Source organism: Dromiciops gliroides, chromosome 2 (genome assembly GCF_019393635.1).
Source record: "Dromiciops gliroides isolate mDroGli1 chromosome 2, mDroGli1.pri, whole genome shotgun sequence".
Lineage (NCBI taxonomy): Eukaryota > Metazoa > Chordata > Mammalia > Microbiotheria > Microbiotheriidae > Dromiciops > Dromiciops gliroides.
Window position 1 is genome coordinate 103,667,791 of NC_057862.1, and position 20,125 is coordinate 103,687,915.

Below are 20,125 nucleotides of genomic sequence, written 5' to 3' on the forward strand. Positions count from 1 at the left end.
GGAGGAGACAAAGGAATTGAGTTCAACATGTTAACTATAAGCATTTCAAAGAGAGATAATTAAGTAATATGGATAGGGCACTGGACTTGGAGTCAGGAAGACCTGTGTTCAAATCCCACCTCATACACTTTGTAACTGTGTGACCCTGGGCAAATCATTTAGTCTTTCTTTTTTCTTTCTTTCTTTCTTTCTTTCTTTCTTTCTTTCTTTCTTTCTTTCTTTCTTTCTTTCTTTCTTTCTTTCTTTCTTTCTTTCTTTCTTCCTTTCTTTCTTTCTTTCTTTCGTTTTTTTGGTGAGGCAGTTGAGGTTAAGTGACTTGCCCAGGGTCGCACAGCTAGTAAGTGTCAAGCATCTGAAGCAGATTTGAACTCAGGTACTCCTGACTCCAGGGCCGGTGTTCTATCCACTGCGCCACCTAGCTGTCCTCTCATTTAGTCTTTTTTTTTTAATTTAATTTTTATCTTTAAATTAATTATTTTTTTTTGGTAGGGCAATGAGGGTCAAGTGACTTGCCCAGAGTCACACAGCTAGTAAGTGTCAAGTGTCTGAGCCTGGATTTGAACTCAGGTCCTCCTGAATCCAGGGCTGGTGCTTTATCCACTGTGCCACCTAGCTGCCCCTCATTTAGTCTTTCTGAGCCTTCCTCTTCTGTAATATGAGATGGTTAGACCTCATGGCCTTTAAGATCCTTTCCAGCTCTAAAGCTATGGTCTTATCATCCTGTGAAGTCAGAGCTGGGATGATGGACTTGAAGAGAGGCAAGGGCTAGACATAGGTTTAGGAAGAATAAGGCTGAGGCAGAGATGAAAGGGTAGGAGGCTGTGATCAAAGACAGGACTGTCAGAGATGTGGGTTGTGGAGATACAATAATTATATGTTAGGATATATGACCATTCCTATGTGTGGCTGAGGTCAATGAAGGTACAGGAGTTGGGGAGGTTGATGAACCAGGGTTGTGAGGAAAGGCCTGGAAACTATGACATATACTTTGTAAATGTAAGTTTTATTATTAACCTTACATGGAACTGAAACTGAGTTTAGGGAATGTTTATTTGTGTGTGCACATATGCACACATGTACATTTGTGTGACCATGTGTGTATACCATGTGTCTCCCTCATCAAATATCAAGCATTCAATTCAGTAAACATTAAGGACCCATGTACTACTGTTCTGGGAACTGGCAATACAAATGCAAAGATGACATAGGCCCTGCCCTCAAGGAGTTTTCATTCTACTGGGGGAATAGAACATGTGCAGAAGTAAGCAAGCCAATACAGAGTATAGACAAAGTTTAGACAAGGTAATTTCAAGAAGGACACAAACAGAACACAAACAACTGGGGCAGTGGTTGGGTCAGGAAAGGTCTAGGAATTCTACAAGGTGGAGTTAAGAGGAAGTACATGCCAGATGTGGAAGACTACTTGCACACAGTCATAGAAGCTGGAGATGAGAAGCCTTTTATGGAAAATAAAGTTTGGCTGGAACAGAGAGGGTAGAAAGGGGAGTGATATGAAATAAGGCGTGCTTGGTCCATGCTCTATGACTTGGAATGGTGTGTTTGCCTCTTCAAAAGCTACTCACACCTTTCTCTTGGGATGCACCTGTATGTTATGGGGAAAATAGGGTAGGGGGTTTGGGACACAGGTAAGGGTTTGGGGTCCTTAGGAATTCCTCTTTAAAGAATTACTCCCTTTTGCACACAAAAGCAATTAGAATAAGATGGGCAATCTATTTCGGGTTGAGGAAGGGAAGGGAAGGGAAACCATGAGAGAAATCCTTTGACTTCTCATGGGGAGAAAGGCATGGCACAGAGGTGGCTCTGAGATACCAATCTCCTTGAGCAGGAGACCAGCAGGTACTTTTATAGAGGACTGATGGAGATAATCATCTGACTGTGGAAAGTTCCCTTAGTGAGGGAGGACCATCCCCCACTGGTGGTGGCTGGGGGAATTGGGTGAGGGGTGGCTGCAGATCTCTCAAGCCATCTCTCTCTCTCTCCTCAGGACACAAAGGCAGCAGCCACACCCAAATTTATCTCCCCAGGGTTGAGGGAGACTAGAATGGTTCCACTTATCTCTTTAGGTATCTGTCCTTTGGGTTAGTTTCTCAAGGAGAAGGTTCTTTGATATGCCCCAGAGAACTTCTGGGGTGCTATCGGCCCATAACATGTAGAAAGTTCTTTCCCTCTGTCTCTCTGGGTCTCAGTTTCCTATCTGTAAAAGGAAGAGGTTGGACTAGATGGGTTCCAAACTCCCTTCCAGCCTTAACATTCTATTGATGTGGGATGGATGGAATTAGGGTCAAATTGATCCTGAGTCATCCCAAAAGAATTACAAGATTCAGGGGGCAGCTAGGTGGTACAGTGGATAAAGCACTGGCCCTGGATTCAGGAGGACCTGAGTTCAAATCCAGCCTCAGACACTTGACACTTACTAGCTGTGTGACCCTGGGCAAGTCGCTTAACCCCGCATTGTCCTGTCCCCTCCCAAAAAGAATTACAAGACTCAGTGACTCAGTTTCCCATGTTTTATTTATTGCAATACTGTGTGTGATCACAGGGAGAGAACCAGAAAAGTAGAAAGGTATTTTCTTGAATAGGGAAAGAAAAGACAGTTATATTTATAGAATGGATAAATTATCTCATTATAATAATCTCAACCTTAGGGAGGTACAGGGGAGGGCCTATCCTAATTTAGAGTTCCTGGGGTCCTAAGCCAACCCCTGAGGCAGTACCTTTTTCTGTGGAGGTGTGTTTTGGGGGTTTACCTGCCCTAAGGTGAATCTGGGGACAAATTTGGCCTTTTCTGTGCATGTCACTTTCTGATTTCCATGGCTAGTTTCAAAATATCTTCATTTTTCATTAGAATTTCTATACTATGTCAGTGTATCATTGTGTATCATTGTTATAGTTAAAGTATTTTTTACCTTAATGACCTTAATGCCTCTTTATGTTCCTGTTATGAATGGTGATTAATATGGATACCTGAGAACCTAGACCCTGACTTATGTTAATGAATCCATTAACTGAGGTCTGAATCCCTTTTAGAGCTCTTATCTGAATTAGAGCTTGGGTCTTAGGTTTTTCTGTTAACTCCTTTTTTTGCCCTCTACATCACTATGATCTCCCCAAAAGACATTTCAATGCTGCTTTTCCCAGTAAGTCAGGGATTGGAGACTGAGTCACAGATTCAAAGAAGCTGAAAATTTAAGATTTTTCTTTTGGAACTCTGGGACTTCTGGTGGAGTCCAGAATACTCCTTCCTTTAGTGCCCCAAGGTAAAGAGACACTGAAGAGATGCCGAAGAAAGAACCTGGGAATTTGACTTCTAAGTCTTTGCTTAGTCACTTACCTTCAGTGTAACCTTGGGCACATCACTCCACCTTTTCTTTTTTCTTGGTCTCGTTTTCCTTATCTATAGTGAAATGGAGATAAGAATAGTTTTTGTCTGCCATATATATATATATATATATATATATATATATCCTAGTACATGTGCTAATAAAGAAAAAGCTGCCTGCCTTACCTTTATCAGTAAACACTTTGTCCCCACTTTGTTCTGGTTAAGGCTGAGTTTAGTGAACCGAAAAGACAGTCTAACTGTGAGCTATTGTTAGGACTGGGGTTCCACAGCTGGGGGCTGGGTCCTCAGTGCTTCTGGAATAGGCCCTTCTAGGCCGAGGGAAGAACGTGGACTCAATCACCCGGTTAAAACTAGACTGGCCTGGAAACTTCTCTAGTGCCCTCCCTTATAAACACATTCCAGCGTCTTCATCACCAGCGTGGGGGTATAACACTGGCCTGGTTTCTCTTAGACCTATACCACGGACCCCTTTTCTCTGGCCCTCCTTCAGGATCTTGTAATCACACCAGTTCATCTTTGCACAGGGCCTCTCCTTCTCCAGCTCAGGAAAACCCTCTCCTCCTTTTCAAGCTGAGGGTAACTGAGAAGGAATAACCACCTATCCTCTAGTGTCCCTTTCTCCCTGCTTATTCCTGCCCGAGGAGGGCATGCACTCAGGTTCTAAAAAGGATTTTTCTTTTTGCCTCTTCTTTCTTAAAAGGGGATTAAGATCCGGTTCACACTAAAGTCCTGGGATCTGGCTCTTAGCCGGGCAATTTCGGGCTAAGGCTGGCGACCACAAGGAGCTAAGGTTCTCGTGACGTCACAGAGGGAGGGGGCGTGGCCCGGGCTTGCAAACGGGGCTCCGTCTCTGCGTTCCTTCCCCCCCAGGCCGAGACACGATCAGCTGGTCTGCGCTTCCCTGACGTGGGCTGGGGGACGTCACTGCTGCATGGCCGCCTCCTCCGGAAAGCCGGCCGGGGCAAGTGGAGAGGTGAGCTGAACAAGAGGCGCTGTGGAACCCGGATTTCCCCAACCCGGACCACGTTGGGGCATCAAGGGGTTGCGGTGCAGTGGGGTCGGGGCCAGGGAGAGAGGCGAGTGCAGCTGGACAGGGGTGGAAGTGCAGCGCATGCAGCTCCGGCCTTGCGCTGCCTGCAAGCGTGCGTGCAGTCCATTTCCAATGGAGGCCTCCTGGGGCTTAGACTGGTCAGGCTTCCAGAGGCAGACTCGATGCAATCAAATCCAGGGCGTGATTAGGGGAAGAAAGGACAAGCTTGGGCCAGACCCACCTGGCCGGTGGGGAGTAGGAAGTGCTCTACCCTTTACTTTGGTGTAGGTTAGGTAGAAGTGGGGGATGAGGGCAAGGGAGACGATAGTAGTTTCAGCTGGGGCACCTTCTTTCCCTCTGCTTGGTGAGTGTTAATTCTGCGGTTGAATCAAGTTGATTGAAATAGAATCTGAAAACTAGAAGGAACCTTAGAAATCATCTAGTCTAACCCTGTCACTTTACAGATGGTGCAAGCGAAACTCACATTCGTGAAATGACGTGCTCAGGTCACACACAATGACAGGGCAGCAACTAGAATCCGAACCCCCTGACTTAAAATCTAGTGCTCTTTCCGCTACAGTAGTTCAAACCCAGGCAATAAAAGAACCTGCCTGAAAAGCAAGCCTGTAATAGCTTTATAGGTAGAGCAGAGAATATTAATGTTTTTAGGGATTTTAGAAATCAAATAGATGTCCAACCTCTTCATTTTACAGATGGGGAAATTGAGGGATAGAATGATGAAATCACTTGCTTGTTGTCATTCAATGAGTGAGTGGTAGTAGACATATTAGAACCCTGCTCTCTTGATGATTCCTAATTCAATGCTCTTTACCTAATGCCATGAGGCCTTTCAAGGCTATTAAGAACAGGAAAGGGATTTTCAAATCATGGCAGATAGATTCTGCTGAAGTAGGAGGATACTGTGGGAGCTCTTCCTCATTAGTCTGGCCCCCAGTTTTTTATGGGGAGTGATGGTGTTAAAGGTTAACACAGATAATAATCCTCTAACTTTTTACTGGTAGAGTTTCAGTCTTTTCCTCTAGGGGAACTGGTTTTTTGTTTCTTAGATTAGAGCTGCTTAAGGCACAAAGAGAGAGTAGAGGATCGGGTTACAGCTCCTTAAGGCAGAAAAGCAAAAGGCCTGCCTAACTCAGAAATGGGCTAATCTGCCTCTTGAATGGAGGGGTTGGTTGAATCAGCTAGGATACCGAAGGTTGTCTTGGCAATTCTAGGTTGTGGCCTGAGTTGTTTGTAAGAAATCAAAGGGATCCTGACCCAGACAAAGGGGCTTTGGAGATGGAGAATCTAATACTTTTATTTTACAGATGAAAAAAACATAAGCAGGAAGCTGGTTTTAACCCATGTCTTCTCCAGTGGCAGCAAAACAAGTGAAATAATAATAATAAAATTTTATAATTCAGTTGTTTTGCAAAGACATTGAATCCTGTGTATTTGGTGACTTATCCAGTTTAGCATAACAGATGAGTTTCGCCCACCCCTCAGCTTCATGAGACTTCTATTATATTATACAACCACATAGACATTGAGTTTCCAGGTACTGGGAAAGCAATACAGTAACAGTGGAAAGGAATCTAGACAATGAATTATAGTTTCAGCTTTGTCACTCAATACTGTGTTTCCTTAGGTAAGTCATTTAACCACTGTGGGCTAAAGTTCAATGGGAGGGTTGCATTAGATGTCTCTGAGGTTCCTGCCAGTTCTAAGATTGTGTGACTCTTAGTGTGGTAAAAATTCAAACTAATAATGTGAAGTCATTTTTCTCTTACATTTAATTGATGTGTGAAGAGACTTGCAATCAATCTCTAGAGCAATTTCCTTCAAATCTGATCTCTGGGATTCATTTATTCAATCACAGATTGATATCCGAAGGAAGAATTTTTCCTGATTCAGGGAAGAATATTTCCAACTCAGATTGGTGCTGACACTGACTAAAATTTGCCTTGCTTATTGTGGTCAAAGTCTGCCAAGCCTGCCATTTCTCTTTCCTGGGCAAAAGTCTTCAGACCTTTCTGCAGAGAGGAATAAGGACATTTGAATCTAAGGCACAGGGACCTGTATCTGAGGACAATCAGGTAATCATTCTAAATGTAACTATGGTATGGACCTCCTTCTAGGGTTTCTGGGTTGTATTGATAAAGAAGGACCTTGGAAAAGGGAATTGCTCTTGATGGCCAACATGAACCCAGGGAATTTAAAAAATTGGGCATTGACTCCGTGGACAATTGGGGTTAACAGTTTTTTCTGGGAGGGGGGGAGATATCGAAGTAGATGAAATAGATGTAGAGATGTAGAAGAAGATAGAGGAGGTAATTGTATCTTGTATTCCAAGGGAAACTTAGGGGATATGGAAGTTGCCTGATTAAGAAAAAAAGGAACAAAATAATGAAGGAAAGTTAGTGGATTTCTGACAGTGCTGTTTTGACTACTTTAGAAAACCAGAATTTAGTGAGCATTTTAGAAGTGTGAAGTGGGCAATGTCTGTTCTGTACACTCCATAGAAATATGTGATATGTGTTTATGGGGGGAAGGGGAAATTTAGCATTTTAGGCTTCCTAAAAAATAAAAAAGATAACAATTATCATTCCTTGAAGATTTTCTCTAGACATCTTTTTTTCTTTTTTGGTTTTTCTTTTTTTTTTCAGGGTAGTGAGGTTTAAGTGACTTACCCAGGGTTACACAGCTAGTAAGTGTCAAATATTTGAGGTCAAATTTGAACTCAGGTCCTCCTGAATCCAGGGCTGGTGCTTTATCCACTACACACCCTCTAGACATCTTTTTGAGGGGCTGCTTTCAGTATCTTTTGAAGCATCTTGGGAGCTACTTGCTCTTATACTCAATGGCCTCAGATTTCCATCCTTTAGGAAATCTTATGTTTACTTTTTTCTTTTTCAGGTTAAAAAACATATTTAATACTGCCCCAAAAGTATAAAAATACAGTAAGAATAGCAGTACATTACAAAGTAGTCTCTCCAAATTTGTTCTGTTTACATCTTTCTATGATTCTTACAAGCATTTAAAAAACACTTAATACATCGGATTTTTGTTTTGCAAAGTCTTCTTGCTGGTGGGTACTCTTGGGTCCCCTGGATATATAGTTTATGTTGTAAACAGATAACTGTGAAGCATTCTAGAGATTCCCGGAGAGGGCTTCAGGTCTTACTTTGCATGTCAATGGTTCAAAATTTATAGCTTCTGAACATTCAGAGATCATGGAGATTTAGGTATCAGTCAATCTGGGCCTTTTTCTTTTTCATTCATTCTCATTTAGCTTGTTTCATCTGCTACTCCTTTTGAGCTGTATTAGCTTTTTGATCCTCTCGGTAGTGTTTCCGAATTTCACTTTCAGTGCTCTCTTCTCCTGTATCTTGCATCTTGGTGGAGAGTTCTGTAATGTTTATTTTGTCCCTTTTTTCATCTTTTTCTAACCCCACCCTATTCCCATTGTACTTTCCAGTAATTATTTTAGTTGGATGAGGTGGTGAACTCTCATAGTTAGGTGCCTCATCTTCATTGGAAAGTTCTTTCCAATGCTTCTGTATATTTGACTCTCTCATTATATATTTTGCTCCTTCTATTACAGCCATATATGAAAATCTTAGCTGATCTGGAGTCTGAATAAGTCCCATTCAATATTTTCTCATATTCAGTAATACTTGCTTAATATCAACAGAAAAAGGATCATCTCTTTTTTCCATCAGCACAAGACAGGTATCAACTAATGCCAATGTGCCAGACCGGCCAATGCCTGCACTACAGTGAATTATTGAAGGCCCATGTTCAGTATTCAGGGAACCAGACTCTTGAACTTTAAATAAGAAGTTGAGGAATGAAGCTGGTGATTCAGGGACTCCCACCATCTGGCCATGTAGTATAATGAAAGTGAGATATTATCCTAGTCTTGCCACTATGAATATTTTTAAATTTTAGTAGATGTACTGTATAATATGATTTGACATCTTCTGACACTAGCCTCACACAGAATTCTGTCTCTTCAAACAGCATCACTTGGTCTTCTTTGGTTGGCCAATATTGTGCACATTTTACAGAGTCTTTCTCCACAATTTGGTTAAGTATAACAATTACTTTAGACTTTGCTTCCATGCCATTAGGCAAAAATGACAAGAAGTATTAGGAAGTGGACCCTGTGTTAAGATGTAATTTCTTTGTGCCCCTTCTATGGCAGCAAGGCTGGCATTGATGTAATCATTTTCAGTATTTTACAGTTTAACATGACTATGATCATATGGGCTGACGTTTCTGTTTCCATTCCTATTTTCTGGAGATTTCACCACTTTATGATGGTAGTCAAGGGACTAATTTTGAATTTCCAAGTACATGGGCTGCCACTGGTTCTCAGCATTCACCCCCTCAAACTCCTGCTAAATGGTTATGGACATGGTGGCGAGTGAGACCTGGTTCGAGAAGATCCACAGTGGAGAGGCACATGCCCCATCCTCGCTTTGTAACAGCCCTTATGTTTGCTTTTTATGATTTTTTTTTTGTGTCTCTTCCTTTAAGTTTACATCCAGTGCAATTTCCCCCCTATTGTGGGGGAGAGATATGAATATATATAATCAAAGAAGGATAGGAAGGTAACAAGCATTTAAGTGTTCTGGAATAGTGCTAAGCACTTTATAAATATCGTTTCTTTGATCTTCACAACAACTCTGAGAGGTATCTCCATTTTACAGGTGAGAAAATTGAGACAAGCAGAGGTTAACTTGCCCAGAGTCACACAGCTAGTAAGTATTTGAGGCTGGTTTTGAACTTGGGTCTTCACTACCTTGAAAACAAACAAATGAAAAACCTAGCAGAGAGTGGTTAGATCATCAGTTAGGAGTGGAAAGGACCCTTGACCTCAAATGTTCCAACGTCTTCGTTTTATAAAAGTGGAAACTGATGTCTACAGAGATAAAGTGCCTTGGCCAGGTTCTCACAGTTTTATTCAGTCCAATAATTTTTGCCTCTGGTTGATGGGGGTTTAGGAGGGGAACCCAGTGCTATTTTTTTTTAAGCTATTAAAGTGGTTCAGGAGAGGCTGCTGTTGATACACTTCTTTCCTGTGCATCTGAAAGGGTTTTCAGTCCTTAGGGTCTGAGTAACTAGCCATTTTCTCTGTTGCTTTAGGGGCAAACCCCAGCTGGGGCTTCCTATAACATTTCTTTTGCTGCAAAATCATAGCTGGAATAAATATGCAGGAAATACAGATGTGTTAACATTGGTTACATTGTTATTTTGCAGAAATGTAATCAGCCTTCAGTAGAATAAAAGAAGCGGGAGATTAAAAAGAAATTTCAAAGACATTTAAATGGATTCTTTTTTTTTTTTTTGGTGAGGCAATTGGGGTTAAGTGACTTGCCCAGGGTCACACAGCTAGTAAGTGTCAAGTGTCTGAGGCCGGATTTGAACTCAAGTCCTCCTGAATCCAGGGCCGGTGCTTTATCCACTGTGCCACCTAGCTGCCCCCCCAGAGACATTTGATGGTGTTAATAAGTACAGAGTGAACAGTTGAGCACATTTCAAGATTTTAAGTGCCACATGTTAACTGTTCATTAATAGACCATAAATCATCTCTTCATATAGTGTGATGTTACACAAATGTTGGCTGTAACTTAAATAATAAACTTAGAACAGTCATTAAAAGTAGCTAAAGAAATAGTTGAATATGTGTGTATAGTTGGACATTTGTATTTATGTGGTCAGTTATAATTGCAAAATTTAAAAAATTATGGGGTACATATCACAAAGTTTGTACACCATTTGAAGTACCATTTTGATTTTTGACTTGCTGATATTTGTAGGTTTGCGGTATTTTCTGGAATCTGAATATTGTACAGTTTCTTATTTATAAAATGTACAAATTGCTACAAAAAATGTATAGCTGGGGTAAAGTTGAAAAATTAGGGAATCCCATTTACAAGCAAACTGGCTTGATGTAATGTGATTTTTCAAAAGGTCCTCTTTTAAAGCTTGCTGTAAATGGTTACCTGAGTCCCATGGTACAGTTTAGACTTAGCTTTTTGGCACTGGGCCTTCCCTCCACTCATCTCACTGAGAATGTGGGCAGATAGTAATTAACAAGTGTAACAAGGGTAGGTTTCCTCATAGACCATGGCTCTTCTTCATGGAGGAATCTGTCTCTACCGAAAGGATCTTAGATATAGAGTTCTGGTTTTCTGATGTTATCTTTTCCTGGGCAAGTAGGGCGTAATTTTTAGCTAATATTGTAAATATCCAGAATGGAGAGATGAGGGTGACTCACTCTCTATGTAATCAGAAACTTCCTTTCTTTCCTTCTGGTCTAACTGTACAAAGGTACTCAGCCTCAGAAACAGTATCCAAAGCGGCTAGGCTCCGCCCTACCTACTCCCTTATTTGTAGGATACACTGAAACCAAACTTGGAGTACTTTGTGTTTCTGAACACACCACGAGTCTTCTTTTCCTTGGCCTAAACTTTAAGTCATTTAATCTATAAACATTTATTAAGCCTTTCTGTATATTAACACTGTGTTATGCCTTGGAATGCAGAAACACAGAGATTAAAGAGACAGTCCTTGCTCTCAGAGAGCTTAGTTTATATTCTGGTGGGGAAGTAACATGTTCATATACAAGTATGTGGGCAGCCAGGTAGCAAAGTGGATTGAGTGCCAGGACTGAAGTCAAGAACATTCATCTTCCTGAGTTCAAATCTGCCCTTAGATATTTACTAGCTGTGTGACCCATGGCAAGTCACTGAACCCTGTTTGCCTCAGTTTCCTCATCTGTAAAATGAGTTGGAGAAGGAAATGGCAAACCATTCCAGTCTTTGTCAAGAAAACCCCAAATGGGGGTGTGAAAAGTCAGACATGATTGAAATGACTGAACAACAACAACAACAACAATATATAATTGTATACAAAATAGTTACCAGATGATTTTGGTGGAAGAGGTCATTAGCATCTGAGAGGACCATAAAAGGCTTCATGTAGACAAGAGTTCCTTAACCTCGGCCTATAGACTCATAGATGCCAGGTGATTCATGGGTTTGGATAGGGAAAAAATCGACATCTTTCTTTTCACTTACCTCTAACTGAAACTTAACATTTCTTTTAATTTTTAATGAAACAAACTATTCCTAGATGTAATAGGAAGCCCCTGGAGTTTGAGTGAGGGAGGACAATCATTTTGACAGATGTATGGAGGATGACTTCTAGTGGGGAAGAGACTTGAGGCAGGGAAGCCAATTAAGCCTACTGAAGTAGTCCAGGTGAGAGATGATAAGCACCTGGACCAGGGTGATGACTGTGTTCGTGGAGAGGAGAACGATCCAAGAGTAGTTTCAAAGGTAGAAATGGCAAGATCTGCCAATTGATTGGATATGTGAGGTGAAGGAAAGTGAACAATTGAGAATGATATTGAGATAGTAAACCTGGGACCTGAAAAGGATGATGGGGTCCTCAGTAGAAATAGGGAAGTCTGAAAAGGGAATGGGTTTGGGGGTAAAATAAATGACCTCTCTTTTAGACACATTAAATTTGAGATTTCCATGAGACATTCAGTTTGAAATGTCCATTAGGCAATTGGTAAAGTAGGGCTTGAGTTTGGGAGAGAGGATAGGGTGGAATGTATAGATCTGGGAATTATCTGATAAACCCATGGCAGCTGATGAGGCCATTGTAGAGTGAAGGGAAGTGGGTGCAGGGCAGAGCCTTGGAGCATTCTCTCTATGAGTGGGTGACATGGATGAGAACAGTGTTGGGACAAGCAAGAGAGGAAAGAGTGTTGGGGGAGAGAGGGGCTTTTGCTCACAGTTTCCTTTCCATGGAATGCTGCCCCTCCCCCCACCCCCTAATCTCTGTTGAAATCATACCGGTCCTTAAGGCCTAGTTCTGTTATTACTTCTGTGTAGTTTTCTTTGATCCTCTCTTTAGCCAATCTCCTCTTCCTATGAACTTGTATAGTACATTGTCTCTCATTCACTATCATCTGTTTAATTTTTGCTGTTTTTTGTGACTAACTCCTTTAATAGTCTGTAAACTCCTTAGCTTAGGGATTGTATTTTATTTAAATTTGTTTGTACTCTAGTGCTTAGTTTCATGACCTGTACATAGGAGGTGCCTAATAAATATTTGTTGAATGAAGTGTCCCATTTAGAATTTCACATTCTTAGCTGACCCTCTTTAATGTACATCAGAGTTAAATGTAACTACTTTTTATATACATTCTAAAATTATCAAATTTTAAATCTTACATTTTATCTGGCTTGATACCCTCATTTCATTAATGAGAAAAGTTTAGGTCCAGAGAAGGTAAGATAACTTGCCCGGGGTCACACAATGGCAGTTGGGAGCAGAACCCAGGTCTCCTGACTCTCCAATCCAAAGGAATAACTTTCAGTTGAACAGTATTAAAATGAATATTACAGAGTAAACTTTTCTTCTCATGTATTACCTACTAGACATCCTTCCAACTGGCCGAAGAAATTCTAGGTCATATTCACAGTTGGTATGTCAAAGGGGGGAGGGGACATGGGGGAAGATACATGGTAAGATGTGTGTGTGTGTGTGTGTGTGTGTGTGTATAGATAGATAGATAGATAGATAGATAGATAGATAGATAGATAGAAAGATAGAGAAGAAGATGAGTTTGTGATGTTAGTTCTCATTACGGCTTATTTGAAACTAGTCATGGGTGTATATGGGACAGTCTGGTTTTGAAATATCCTGTCTTATGTTCTTCTAGACAACAGAATGGTTCCAAAGGTGACTTCTGAATTGCTGCGGCAGTTGAGACAGGCCATGAAGAACACTGAGTATGTGACTGAACCGATTCAAGCTTACATAATCCCATCGGGTGATGCTCACCAGGTACAGGGTGGAATTTGGCTAATGGTAGAACTCCTTTCCTTTCATCAGTTTTTGCTTTATTTCTGCCTATCTGATGGGATGTGGGTTCTCCTTCCACAGAGCACCTTCTATATACTTAATACAGTCATGGTTACCTGGTACCCAGCAAAATACCCTGTATTACAGTTTATGCCCAATAAATATGTGAAAGTCCATTTGGACTTCCTCTTGACCAGTGGCAACCATTTATGAGGTAGCATTTGCACCTTGTCTTGTACTATTGGTGGTGGTTGTTATTTTTTAATGTGTGTGCCTCTGGTATTGCTAGCTAGAGTGTCAGCACCTTGAGTGCCCAAACTCTGGATCTTAAACTTACTTTGGGTTCAGAACTAAGTATAAGGCTGATTATTGTATGGATATAATTACATTGTTGGCTGATTCAAGATGAGATTTGGCAAGAGTTCAGGCTCCACAATGTTTATATCTGTCACTCTTTCCCTTTCTTAAGATAGTCTATGCCTTGTACCTGTCAAATCCAGTTTTTTAATAGCATGTAGTTCTTTGAGGGCAGAAAGTGTTTTGCTTTCCTTGTTATATCCCCAGCACTTCATTCTGTTCCTTGAATGTGGTAGGTGATAAATAATGACATCCATTTATATAGCAACTTCAAGTTTCAAAGTCATTTCATAGTGACCCTATGAGATTAGTAGTATAAGTATTATCTCCATTTTTAACATAGGGAAATTGAGGCTCCCTAAGGTTATATGACTTGTTTTTGGTCACCTAGGTAAGTATAAGTGTGGATATTTGAACTTGTGTTCTGCTGATGACAACATAATTGTATATCACACCATGCTACCCTTTCTATTGTTATTGTCTTGAGTCAGACTAAGAAAGTCACTGTGAAATTTAGAGAAATTTTTTGAGATGAAGTGAATCGACTTGTTCATAGGGTCTTTTGTAGGCATCTGGGGTCTCTTTCTATACTTTCTCCCATCTATCTGAATATGAATTTCAGACATTATTTCTTCTCTGTTATGGAGGTGCTTAAGTCTTTTCTCTAATTTTGTAATGACTAGCCATGTCTATTCAAAGACGGAGGAGAGAAGATGTATTTTTTACTTTTGTATCTGAAATCATACGCCATAGTTAGCTAGCCTTGGGTAACTTCCTAGAGTTTACTTTGTGGTGGGATGGGGAGGGGGCACAATATAAAAAACAGAAGCTCAGCTTCTGTCTTTGGGGAGGAGTGTGTGGTCTCTATGAGGAAATTGTGAACACAGACCCATGAAAAGACTGATGTGGTTACTAAACAGCATATCTGCTTCAATTTTAGCTGCTGCAATTCAGCAAACAGCAAACTGAATATCCATTCTTTCTGAGACATTATAGTAAGACATTGTAGAATGTCTGCCTGCTTCAGGGAATAAATGAGTACAAAGATAGGTAAAGATGGTTCTAGCCCTCAGTGAGCTTGCAGTATGGTAGGGGAGGTGTTGCAAATATATGGATTGCTATAGTACCAGGCAGAGTGGGAGAAGGGCATCAGAGGCATGAATAATGTGACTTTAGAAGAGACAAAGATAGCTTTTTGTGAGGGTCTTAGGAGAGACTTCATGAAGCTGTATTTGAAATGATCCTCAGGGAGTGAAGCCAGGAAGCTGCTCGAGGTCTCTCAAATTTCCCTCAGAGACAATGTTTACTTAAGCCTCTCAGTGGATTCTGGAGCTGCAAAACCTACAAAAAGGAGTGAAACAATCTTCCAGCATAAGATAACCTAGAATGTCTTCAGGAAAAGTCTGTCTCACTTGGGTAAAAGGGAAGCACAGCTCAGCCCAGAGGGTGTCTGGGCAAGCCAGCAAAAGTCTCTTAGTCATAGCACAGATCAATAGCTGAGAACCCTCAGTCCTAGTTAAGCAAGCTAGTGGCACAGCAGGCTAGTGGTGAGGCCCCCAGCCCCAACACAGAAGGCAATCTGTCCACAGGGGTATCTGCTACCCAACAGGCCCAATTAGTCTGGGCCACTCCAGTGTAGTGAGCAAGCTGCAAGGTGCTGAGGCTTCAGAGCAGAAAGCCAGTGACTGGGCCCTTGGCCCCCAGCAAAAGAAACTTGGGACAGTGTCTGCTGTACCCCAGGAGCAGAGCTCAACCTTAAAAGGCACAAAAGAGGTTAAAATATGAATAAGAAACTGAAAAGAACCTTCACCATAGAAAATTACTATGGTGACAGGGACAACCAAAGCATAAACTCAGAAGAGGACAACAATGTCAAAATGCCTACATGTAAAGCCTTAAAGGGGAAGAAGAATTGGTTCCAAGACCAAAAAGCCCTCTTGGAAGAGCTCAGAAAGTATTTTATAAACCAAATAAGAAAGATATAAGAAAAATTGGGAAAAGAAATTTGAGTTATGCAAGAGAGAGTAAATAACTTGGAAAAAGAAAATAACACCTTAAAAATATAATTAGACAAATGGAAAAGGAGGTGTAAAAGCTGACTGGGGAAAAGAATTCCTTAAGAATCAGAATGGGCAGATGGAAGCTAATGACTCAATGAGACAACCGGAAGAAGTAAACCAGAATTAAAAGAATATACAAGTAGAAGAAAATAGAAAATACCTCTTCAGAAAAACAACAGACCTGGAAAATAGATCTAGGAGGGACAATTTAAGAATAATTGGACTGCCTGAGGGCCACGATTAAAAAAAGAGCCTGGACTGCATACTTCATGACATTATCAAGGAGAACTGCCCCAATGCCTTACAATCAGAGGAAAAAAAAATAGTCATTGAAAGAATCCATGGATCACCTCCTGAAAGAGACCCCAAAAGGAAAACTCCAAGGAATATTGTAGCCAGATTCCAGAATTATCACTTAAAGGAAAAAATACTGCAAGCAGCCAGAAAGAAACAATTTAAATATCAAGAAGCAACTATCAGGATTACGCAGGACCTGGCAGCTTCAACATTAAAGGATTGGAGGTCTTGGAACAATGATATTCTGGAGGGCAAAGGAACTTGGATTACAACCAAGAATATATTATCAAGCAAAATTTTTTTGGGGGGGCGGGGCAGTGACAGTTAAGTAACTTGCCCAGGGTCACACAGCTAATAAGTGTCAAGTGTTTGAGGCCGAATTTGAACTCAGGTCCTCCTGAATCCAGGGCCAGTGCTTTATCCACTGTGCCATCTAGCTGCCTCCACCAAGTAAAATTAATTAAGCATAATCTTTCAGGGGAAAAGATGGGCATTCAATGAAATAGGAGACTTTAAAATTTTCCTAATGAAAAGCTCAGAACTGAACAGAAAATTATACTGGGAGAAGAGGAAAGGTAGAGTAGAATTGGGGTAATTCAGACCTATTACAATAGAGGGAAAGAAGGGAGGGATGAGCATTGTTTCAACCTTACTCTCATCTGATTAGGCTTAAAGAGGGAATAACATACATACTCTGTTGGGTATAGAATTTTATGTTACCCTATAGAGAAGTAAGAGGGGAAAGGGGAAAGAAAAGGGTGGGGTGTTGATAGAAGGGAGGGTAAAACTAGGAGGCCAAAGGGGAAAGAAAAAAGGAGGTGGATGCATAGGACTTCACAAGGCAGGCATATGGGAAAGGCATTCCAGGCTGAGGCAATGGCCTGAGTTAATGCTCTGAGTTTGAACAGCATGGGACAATTTCAGGAAGAGGTGAAAATCATTTAGTTTGGCTATAGAATTTGATACAAGTTGGGGGCAGCTAGGTGGTGTAGTGGATAGAGCACCGGCCCTGGATTCAGGAGGACCTGAGTTGAAATCCGGTCTCAGACACTTGACACTCACTAGCTGTGTGATCCTGGGCAAGTCACTTAACCCTCATTGCCCCGCAAAAAAAAAAAAAAAGAATTTGATATATGTCAAGAGGAACAATAGAGGTAAGATTAGAAATGTAGTGAAACCACATTTTGGATAATCTTGAATGCCAGTCTTAAGTGCGTAATGTTTGTTACTAGTGGTGTAGTTAGCATTTTTATTAATGGGGCCCCAGAAATAGTTGTAGCACCAATACAATATAACTTGCTTGCCTGGGGGAGTTATTGAAGCACTGGCATATTCAAATGGGCCTGGCTATTCCTTCCCTCCTTGTCCCTCATCAAAAACAAAAACAAAAACAAAAACATTACCAAAATATATCACAAAGTGGAATGGGCTGCCTTAGGAAGTAGTAGGTTATCCATCATTGAGGGTCTTCAAGCAAAGGCTGGATGGCTGTTTCTTTTTTTTAAATTTTAGACTTCTTTTAAAATTCTCTCCCTCCTACTCACCCCCTCCCCCACTCTCTGAGAAGGCAAGCAATATGATATCAATTATACATGTGAAATAATGCAAAACATATTTTCATATTAGTCATCTTTTTAAAAAAGGAAGAAAAATAAAGTAAGAAGATTACACTTCAATTTGCACTCAGATCATCAGTTTTCTCCTGGGAGGTGGATAACATTTTTTCATCATGAGTCCTTTGGAATTGTCTTGGATCATTATCTTGGTCAGAATAGCTAAGTCATTCACAGTTGATCATCATTACAACACTGTTGTTATTGTGCACAATGATCTGGTTCTTCTCACATCACTTTGTATCAGTTCATATAGGTCTTGCCATGATTTTCTGACCTCCTCTCCCCTATAATTTCTAACAGCACAATAGTACTCCATCACAATCATATACCACAACTCATTCAGCTGTTCCTCAACTGATGAGCATTCCCTCAATTTCCAATTCTTTGCCACCAGAAAAAGAGCAGCTATAAATATTTTTGTACATTTAGGTAGTTTTCCCTTAGCTTTCATCTTTTTGGGATATAGACCTAGAGTCAAGGTTGAGTGTTGGGTGAAGCACAGTTTTAAAGCCCTTTGGATATGTTTCCAAGTTGTTCTCCAAAGTGGTTGGACCAGTGCACTGTTCCACCCAGTTCATTAGTGTTAACAATTTATCTCTCATCCCTTCCAGCATTTGTCATTTCTGATAGTAATGAGATGATACCTCAGGGCGGATTGCTATTTCTTTAATATGCCATAGAAGGATTTTTTTTTTCAGATATGGGTTAGGTTAGATGGTCACTAAGTTCTGTCCCAACTCTGAGATTATGTGATTCTCTGAAATTCCTTAGTATGAGTATGGCCTTCCACTGAAACTTCCCTTTCACTACTAGATGCCAAATTGCCTTTTCTTTTGAAGAGTGATTTAAAGAGGGCAAAATTGAGTCTCTTGACTTGGGAAAGGAGACACCAGTATCTTGTTTTTTTTCTGTACTATGTGGTAAACTGAAGGGCAGGTAGAAGAAATGCTTTCAGGATCTAATAGTTTAAACTTATTTATTCAACACTTATTACTTGATTCTTCTCATATACCAAGGGGGATTTAAAAATGAATAAGAAATGGTCCATTCCTTCAAAGCAATTATAGTCTGCTGGTACTGGTGGTGGTGGTAAGGGGAATGGATGAGAAAAGAGATATGGGTAACTCTAAGACAAGAGGAAAATGTGACAAATAACCTGGGAATGGCATGGAGGAAGGACCATAGAAGGTATTTAGAGGGAGAAATAATGGTTTGGGGAAACTTCCTAGTGGGTGTTATGGTTGAGTTGGCCTTGAAGTTACTCTCCCAGTTGGTTTACATTCCAGCTGAAGGTAGTGGGCATGAGTAAAATTGTCAAGGGAGGAAAAAGCAGAGAGACTATTACAGGGAAACAATCAATTTTTAACTTTGGCAGAAGTGTTGAGTGTTGGGTGAAGATATGGAATATAAGGCTAGAAATCTTAGAAAGACAAGAAAGATAAATATACTCTTGGGATGGAATCAAGAGGAGATGACTCATTGATTTAACAAATGTTTATCAAACACCTACTATGTTCCAGGTACTGTGCCAAATATCTCTCTAGTCTAACCCAACCCTTACTTGAAGCGTGAAGTCCCACTGCCAAGTGGATGGGGTCAGACTGTGGAAGGCCTTGCATGTCAAACTAATGAGTGTAGATTTAATTTGGTAGGAGAAATTGAAGGTTTCCACAGGAGTGCTGATTGATTGGAGCTATGCATAAGGTGAATCTGGCTTTGGAACTGAATTAAATTGAAAGAAGAGGACCACTGTCACCACTGTTGGTGTTTGACTGTCAATCATTGAGGGCTAATGAAGGGATTATTACTGGGGGAGAGAAGAGGTTGTTCACAATATAGAGGTTACACTCTGTCTTCATTCCATGTGATTATAAATTTAGAGCTGGAAGTGACTTTACGGGGGCAGCTAGGCGGCGCAGTGAATAAAGCACTGGCCCTGGATTCAGAAGGACCTAAGCTCAAATCTGGCCTCGACACTAGCTGTGTGACCCTGGGCAAGTCACTTAACCCCCATTGTCCTGCAAAAAAACAAAAAAAACCCAACAACAAAAAATAAAAAAACAAAAAGGTTTCTTATTCCAAAGGTCTCAAACACTCAGCCCTTTGGACTACATGCGGCCTACCTACAACACTCTCAAGTGGGCTTGAATCAGATTAACGTGTAGTTGAAATGTATTTAACAAAATAAAAATACAATAAAGCATAGATAACATTACATTTTAAACCCAAGTCAGTAAGTGGCTTACAGGGATCCTTATATATGGATTGGTGGCTCCTGTTTCTACTTGACTTCAATATTACTGCTCCAATCTAACCCTTTCATTTTACAAGTGAATGAATAAGAAAATGAAAAAGCTTTTATTAAGTGCTGACTATGTGCAAAGCACTCTGTCAAGTGCTAGGGATGGAAGTAGAGATGATGCGGAAACCAAGGTTAATAGAGGTTAAGTGACTTGCCTGTAGTCACACATCGACATCCTTTAGTGTCCTAGTCTAGTCCTCTGGTCCTCTCCTT

General features: G+C 40.7%; 1 protein-coding gene and 1 pseudogene across 3 annotated transcripts in view; one reads left to right on the forward strand and one right to left on the reverse strand.

Moving 5' to 3' along the window:
* The first annotated feature begins 4,201 nt into the window (after window positions 1-4,201).
* XPNPEP1 (X-prolyl aminopeptidase 1) overlaps window positions 4,202-20,125 on the forward strand; it is a 66,298-nt gene continuing 50,374 nt past the window's right edge. The window contains exons 1-4 of one of the 3 annotated variants that reach the window (XM_043986949.1): window positions 4,202-4,337; window positions 6,271-6,487; window positions 9,107-9,157; window positions 13,138-13,262. In XM_043986949.1, coding sequence (XP_043842884.1) covers window positions 13,146-13,262 — 117 coding nt within the window. In that variant the 5' untranslated portion in view covers window positions 4,202-4,337; window positions 6,271-6,487; window positions 9,107-9,157; window positions 13,138-13,145. The remainder of the gene's footprint in view (window positions 4,338-6,270; window positions 6,488-9,106; window positions 9,158-13,137; window positions 13,263-20,125) is intronic. The other 2 variants (XM_043986948.1, XM_043986950.1) reach the window with 2 other exon arrangements.
* LOC122742612 lies at window positions 7,633-8,812 on the reverse strand (annotated as a pseudogene).